The 7,856-nt window shown below is 41.8% G+C and overlaps 1 protein-coding gene across 1 annotated transcript; it reads left to right on the forward strand.

The window, feature by feature from the left end:
• The first annotated feature begins 120 nt into the window (after positions 1-120).
• On the forward strand, positions 121-913 carry cunh10orf53 (chromosome unknown C10orf53 homolog). Its single transcript, XM_020923712.2, has 3 exons — positions 121-217; positions 309-428; positions 826-913. Exons 1-3 carry the CDS (start codon positions 121-123, stop codon positions 888-890), a joined length of 282 nt encoding a protein of 93 aa, XP_020779371.1. The 3' UTR covers positions 891-913.
• The last annotated feature ends 6,943 nt before the right edge of the window (positions 914-7,856 follow it).

The raw sequence follows: 7,856 nt of genomic DNA on the forward strand, positions 1-7,856 counted from the left end.
TAAGTCGGCTACTGGTTCTCAAAATCATAATATGTAAACTTTAAATTTAAGCTACTGTATGTAGATGTAATCGTATCTGTAGGATAGCGAAAGGGTTGTCAAGGCAACCGACAACAAACAATGAGCGAGCAGGCGGCGCTCGTGACTGTGCTGTACGGGCCGTACGAGTCCTGTGGGCTCGTGCAGCACCGGACCTACCGGCTACAGGGCATCCGGGGTAAGAGCAGTCACTTATACAAATACAAACATCTGCTTTAGCTTTAGCTTTAACTTTAGCTAATGTGTGTTACTTTGTGCGCACCGCGCAGCCGCGCTAACTGCGCGCGGATACACGTGCGCGCTGAAGGAGACGCGCGAGAGGAATCGCGTGGAGCTGCTGTTCCGCGGCAGGATCGTGTTCAGCTGCGACATCACGAGCCTCGAGTTCGGTCAGTGCCTTTAGCTCACGTCACACTGCCCGCACTCTGTACTGTACTGTGCTCTACAGCCTACTACATACTACATACTACAGAATACTACAGGCTACTACAGAATACTACAGAATACTACAGGCTACTACAGGCTATAACAGAATACTACAGTCTACTACATAATACGACAGAATACTACAGCCTACTACAGAATAATACAGTCTAGCACAGAATACCACAGAATACTACAGCCTATACTATAGAACACTACAGAATACTGTAGCCTACTATAGAATACTAAAGAATGCTACAGAATACTACAGAATACTGCAGCCTATTATAGAATACTAAAGAATGCTACAGAATACTACAGAATACTAGACTTGACTTTCTATAAACCTGTTGTCTGTTTCAGGGGGGGACGGCAGACTGGACCCTCTGTGTAAAGAAGCAGTTCTGGCGGTGGACAATGCTTTCTAAGGACACGCACTGATTAAACTCATGCCTGTTTTTCAGCTGTTTGTTTTTTAATACACTTTGAAAAATATGCAAATAAATTAATCCCTGGTTTAACGTAACTGCAACTGAAGCTTTTTATAATTCCACCTTGCATATTTCTTTTAAATATGAGGATTGTAATGATTATAAGTGGACCTCGTGGCCTGTCAGGCAGAAGCCATAGATCCTTGGTTGTAAACATGATGCCAGTCTTGGTGCCAGCTGGCTCTTGTCTCCTGGTGAAGTGAGGTGTGACAGTAAATACCAATCCTTCCTCCACCAGCTCCAGCACACGGAGTAAACAACAGCCCCATAAAACTGGTCATGTGTAGTTGTGCCGTCATATCTGTAATTTGTCATTGAGATTCAGGCTCAAAAGCTGTACAATTAGAGACAAAAGAGTACTACTACTACCTGCTTTTATAGTAGTATGTACAGCTTTATTCTAGCAGTAAACATCTATATGTATTTTTTAAACATTAGGAGTCAGTGCCTTAACCCAGATATGGGAGGATGCATACACATTTTCTCATTCTCATAGCCATTGTTTTTGTAATTGAGAATAAAACAGAATTAGAGGATCAAAAATGACATAACTGGAAATGAACTCAAGGATAAATGTTAAAATGCATTAAATTAAATGTTGGGTGAAAATATAAATGTGTAAATAAATGAATGCACTTATACATGAATGCATGAAGGGCTACACCTTTTTTTTTAACTTTATTTTTTTATTAAAATTACCCTTCCATTAAAGATACTCACCCATAGCCTGATTCATCAGTCTGTTTCACTTCGTGGAAACCGTTTGACCTCGCAGTGTTAGAATTCGTTTGCTCGACGGTAGGCAGGTACTTTTTATTTAACCAATCCCTGCTATTTGGTCGTCTTTGTCTAAGTCTTTGTTTTGCAAGTATCAAGTAAGTCTCAAGTCTTTGACCTCAAGTCCAAGTCAAGTCCCAAGTCAAATACAGGCAAGACCAAGTCGAGTCTCGAGTCACTGGCCCATAAGTCCAAGTCAAGTCCAAGTCATCCGCTTTGAGGTTCAAGTCATTTCAAGTCTTTTAACCAAAGTACCAAATATAGCTTAGATTTTTGTAATTTACAGGAATTTTGAACTAAATTGTACTTAAAAAGGTCACGGTATATTTATATATGCGTATTTATGGAGGATACAAGAGTTGTAGAAATTAATTTTGTTTATTTTTTTCTTTTTAAATGTCTTGACAATATCTTAGAGTGAATCATTATGGTCAGAACAGAAAGAATTCAGATTTAAAAGTGCTTCTCAAGTCCCAGGTCTCAAGTCCAAGTCAAGTCCCAAGTCACTGACCTTCAAGTCCAAGTCGTGTTCCAAGTCTTAGTCCATTTCATCAAGTCAGGCCTCAAGTCCTAAAAAAAGTGACTCAAGTCTGATTCAAGTACATGTCACAAATTGCAAGTCCCACCTCTGCTAACTGGTATATTAAGCTTTTCCCAAATCCCATAGGAAGAAGGACAATAACGTCTTTCCCCTTGATAAAATTCACCAAACCTTCTCTTTGTTCCGACTTTGAATCCTCGATTTCGGGAATCGTTGCCAACAGAGAATGTATGGCTCTTCGCTGATTGGCTGGTGCCCGGACTCACACTTCCGGGGTTTTTGCGAACCATCTAGTGTATTCTGATTCCTGACCTAGTCACTGGAGAGAAATGAAATTGATGGTCCAGGTTGGCGAAGACTTTGTGGAGCAGGTAGATGATGGCGTCGTCTGCACTGAGGTGAGGCAGTTAGAAGAACTGCAGAGGGTCATGAAGAGTTTCACCAAGATTAGATGTTCCAGAGTTTTCATGAGGTGAGAAGTCAGTACCACGGGAATGTAGGTCTTGGGGCCTCTGGGGTGACGAATTTTTGGGAAAGGAACATGGCGTGATTTCATCCACACCGAGAGGCCTCTTTTTAAGATCTGGTGCGGAAGCTGAGGAGTACAAGCTGATAACGGTCACTCGGACAAGCTTTGAAAGGTGAGGCAATGGATCCATTCAAGCCATCTCCTGTAAACTCTGGAATGAACTGCCTCCTTACCTACGTTCTGTGTAAAAGTAACTAAAAACATTTCTTTTTGAACAAGTTTTAGGGCTGCTGAGTTATTAGGAATGTATCTTGTGCTGTTTTTTTTATCTTTTGTATGTGAAGCGCTATATAAATAAACTTTACTTACTTAGTCCAGGACTGTGGGCTCATTCCCACAGTATCTGCAGCTGCAGCTCTCACCATGATCTCCTGTGTCTTGGTTAATTACGGGGCAGCACTGTCTTTAGGGGGTGAAGGGTGAAGCTCTCAAACGAACCAAAACAAACATGGCAACACTGGTGGACTTTGGTCTATTTTGGTGCAAAGGGAAGCAATTTGTGCATTTTAAGACAGAGTAAGACGCTTGTGCAACAACTTTTTAGCCATACATAGTTCGATTGTAACATGAAAAACTACCTGTTAGTATAAAATCTGTTCACTTTTTGCTCCACACACACAAACAAACATAATAATAAGAGACTTGTACTGTGCAAAAATCTTCACTTGAGTTGAAACCACACTTCTGGCTTAGTGTCATCTGGGGCTTAATGTCTGGAGCAAGGTACACACACACACACACACACACACACCCCACACACCCACACACACCAGCACTGGGACAAAGCAGAGTTTAGACTAAATACAAAAATACAAACTCCAGTGTTCATCCATCCACAGCGTCTTTCAGAACAACGCCCTCCCACAGGCCTCACGCTGCTCATTTACTCAGAGCCATTTTCTCATGGTCCACAAAGCAGCACATCTCCACCAAACAGACAGGGGATCAGTTATACCAGCCACCAGGACCAAGAGGAGGAGGAGGGAGAGGAGGAGGAGGGTGAGAAGGGAGAGGAGAAGGAGGAGGAAGAGACAGAAGAGGTGGGAGGGAAAGGGGAGAGGAGAAGGAGGAGGGAAAGAAGCATGAAGAAGAGGAGGAGGGATAGGAGGGAGTGGATGAAGAGGTGATGGAGAGGTGGAGGAGGGGGGGAAGAAGAAGAAGTAGAGAAAAGGAGGAAAATGAGGGAGAGGAGGAGGGAGAGGAAGATGAGGGCAAGGAGGAAAAAGATAGGGAGGAGGAGGAGGAGAAAGAAGAGGAGAGAGAGTGGAGGAAGAGGAGGGAGAGAAGGTGGAGGAACAGAAGAATGAGAAGGAGGAGAAGGGAAAAGGGAGAGGAAAACGAGGAGGAAGAAAAGCATGAAGAAGAGGAGGAAGAGGAAGAGGGAGAGGAGGAAGAGGTGGTGGAGGGAGTGGGGAAGAGGAGAAAGAAGTAGAGAAAAGGAGAAAACTGAGGGAGAGGAGGAGGAGGAGGGAGTGAAAGATGAGAGAGGAGGATAAAGAAGAGGAAGAGGAGGAGGAAGAAGGAGTGGAGGAGAAGGAGGGAGGGAGAAGAACAGGAAGAAGAAGAGGAGGAGGGAGAGGAGGATGAAGAGGTGGAGGAGGGGGTGGAGAGTAGAGAAGAGGTAGAGAAGTAGAGAAGAGGAGGAAAATGAGGGAGAGGAGGAGGAAGAAGAGAAGGAGGAGAGGAGAAGGAGGAAGAAATGCAGGAAGAAGAAGAAGAAAAAGAGGAAGGGGAGGAAAAACAGGAGGGAGAGGATGAAGATGTGGAGGAGGCAGTGGAGAGGATGAGGAGGAAGAAGAAGAGAAGAGGAGGAAAAGGAGGAGGAGGAGGTGGAAGAGGAAGATGAGAGCAAGAAGGAAAATCAGAGGAGGAGGAGGAAGAAGAGGAGAGTGAGCAGGAAGAGGAGGAAGAGAAGAAAAAGGAGGGAGAGGAGGAAGAGGAGAAGATGGAGGAGGAGGAAGAAGAGGGAGAAGAGGTGGACGTGATGAAGGTCTGGGCACTGAAAATACACAGGTTTACACAGGAGGAAAAAGAGGAGGAGGAGAAGGAAGAGAAGGGCAAGCAGGAAGAGGAGGTGGAAGAAAAGGAACAGGGAGGGAGGGATGAAGAGGAGAAAGAAGAGGGAGAGGAGGAAGAGGACAGGCGTGCATGATGAAGGTCAGGGCGCTGGAAATACACAGGTTTAAATAATTGTTATTTTGACAGATTTTAATGTGAGGTGGTTAAATTCCAGCTCTAAACTGTTACACATGAATCTTTGGGTTCACGGTTTGGGGCATTTGTGGTGATACTGCATAGTGCACTTTAACTCACTTTTGGAAATACAATCTTTGCAAAGAAAAGTAAAATAGGGTCACAGCTGCTCAGTTGGTTGAGTAAATGTCCACTGATCTGAAGGTTAGCAGTTCAAATCTTACTTTCAACATAAACATCATTGGGAGAGGTCAGGTCCACTGTGTTGGGAAGTAACTAAATACATGTACACAAACTACATATTCTGAATACACATGTTGAGTAACAGTGCTTCAATACAGTTACTCTTTCATTTGGTGGTATTCAGAATTCAGTTACTTTTATAAATTAAAAGGAATACATGACAGTACTTCATAGGGATATCGTATCATCAAAGTTCTCACAATAATATCATGAACCATCACAATATATCGAATTACAAGTCACTTTGCTTAAATTAAGAGTTATGATGCAGCAATAGTTAAAGAAAGATAGAGGGAACTACATAGACCATGATCCTTTGCTCCATTTCAGCGCAGACTACATGAAGAAAACATTTCTAAACACTTTTAAGTCTTAGTTCTTTGGATTAAGTCTTGTCAAGGAATTTTAAGAGGAAAAAGTAGCATATTTACAGTTTTGTTATCTTCCACAAAAATATCGCAATAAATATTGTATCGTGAGGTTCATACCGTGACGATATCATACTGTGAGACTTGGATATCGTTACACCCCCAGTACTTTATCATGTAACTTTGTCTTTTTACTGCACATTATTAGTGAGAAAAAAAGAAAACAGTGTGGTGCATGTGTTTGCAATTTTTCCTTCTCTAATTAGACATTAATTAATTCATAACGAACAGGGCTACAAAAATAAATCATTTTGTAATACTATGTAGTATATTTCTCACTAGAACACAGTGCAACTCAGTGTAAAAGTACTCCAAGTATTCCGAATACACTACCCTGATTGGACCATGTAACAGAATAGGAAATTTTAATCTGAGTATTCAGTATTTTGTTATTAAACACATATTCAAAGTTTTCTTTCCATCAGTGTCCAAAGGTTGTGGGTTGGTGGTGTGATTCCAGCTCTTATAGATGAATGCTGTCATTGTGTCCTTGGGCATGACACCACCTCTTCCTTAATGTCTGTGAACTCTGGTGTATGAGGGTGTGTGTGTGGGGGGGTGTGTGCGTGTGTGTGTGTGAATGGGTGAGTGGTTCATTGACGTAAAGCACTTTGAGACTTGAAAGTGGAAAAGTGATGTATAAATATGTGACCATGACCATTTAAAAGAAAAACAACTCAATATAAGATTTTTTTTAAGGAAATAAACACATCTGACACATCTCGTGATTATAACATTTGCTATAGGCTCTATTCACACTTACGTCACAAATAAGGAAGACGTGTGGAAACATGCAATGACAACTTCTGGAGTAGTTACAGACACTGGGCTCAACTGTGATAAAACCCACTGAAGTAAAGGTGATCAGCGGTAAAATGAAGACTGCATACGTATGTGCTGTTAGGAATAAACTTCAATTTGGCTCCCTCATCTCTTCTGATCACAGATCTTCTGATACCCAGTGCGCTCGGGGTTGTGCGTCAGAAGGGAAATTATGAAAACTGATGCATGGTTGTAATTGTTGATTAGCCAAACATAACCGAACGCTACAACGACATGGAGATGAAGAAAAATGGGCAATTTTCTTATTTTTCCTCGATTTTGTCAGACTTACTACCATGAACAGAGCCCGCCGTAACTGTCATCACATGTTTCCAAATCTTTCTGGTTTGTGATGTAAGCATGAACAGAGCCTATTGTGTCTAAATGTGACATGTTTAAGTGAAAATTTTAAAAGAATGTGAAAAAAAATCCCACGGTATTTGGTTAGATTCTTGTAAGTCTTTTAAACTCCATACACCTTCACTAGAATCATTTGGATAATTTCAGCCCTGGAATTGCCAGTCTCTACTGAACTAAAGGTAAAAGGTAGCTGTTAACTTAAAAACTACCACTTCATGACATCACAAGGTGCAACAATGTATTTTAAGCTTTGGTGATGTAGAAAAACGAATAATAAAGGATTACTCAAACGTGTGATTGAAACAAAACACAACTCCGGGTAAATTATTGAGGAAGTCACAACATTGTAACATGGTTTAAAGCTTACAAGTACATTTTTGGGTAATATAGGACCTGTAAGTAAAAAAATTAAATATATATTGAAAAAAATTGGTTAGTATTTGGTGAGATTCCTATAAGACATGTTCCTCCAGCTACAACACTCCTCTCCCTCTCCTCTAGTCACTCACCCTGGCCCTAGTGGACAGAGCTAATCCTGGCTTTGCTCTGTCTAATAGTTTGATCAATAGCCCATTTGGAGATGTATCTGGCCGCTCTATGCTGATACAGCGAGGAGAGGCGGACACTTCCCTTTGCCCAGCACCCAAGGGACCCCGCGGGCACCCTAATGAAGAGACTCTGCTCCGGACGAATCTCCAATCAACACTTAGACTATTAGCGATATGGGAGGGACATGAGCGGGGCTGTTACGAACTTATGTAGAGAGCTAAATCATCGAAATTACTCTGAGTATTTAACTGTACTTGTCGTGGGGTAATATAGTAAAGTGGTTAGGGTCATCTCTGCTGACGTGGCAAAAAAATGATAATAGGAAGATGTATGGATTGAACTAAATGTAAACTATTGGCACTATGTCATATTTGAACAATGTTTCCTTTAGTCTCATATTGCTGAAAAACCACTAAACCCAGAGTCAATGAAGTGAAGTGCACTATGCGGTCTACAGTCCG

Source organism: Boleophthalmus pectinirostris, unplaced genomic scaffold, assembly GCF_026225935.1.
Source record: "Boleophthalmus pectinirostris isolate CB_2022bp ecotype Guang Dong unplaced genomic scaffold, ASM2622593v1 HiC_scaffold_5, whole genome shotgun sequence".
Lineage (NCBI taxonomy): Eukaryota > Metazoa > Chordata > Actinopteri > Gobiiformes > Gobiidae > Boleophthalmus > Boleophthalmus pectinirostris.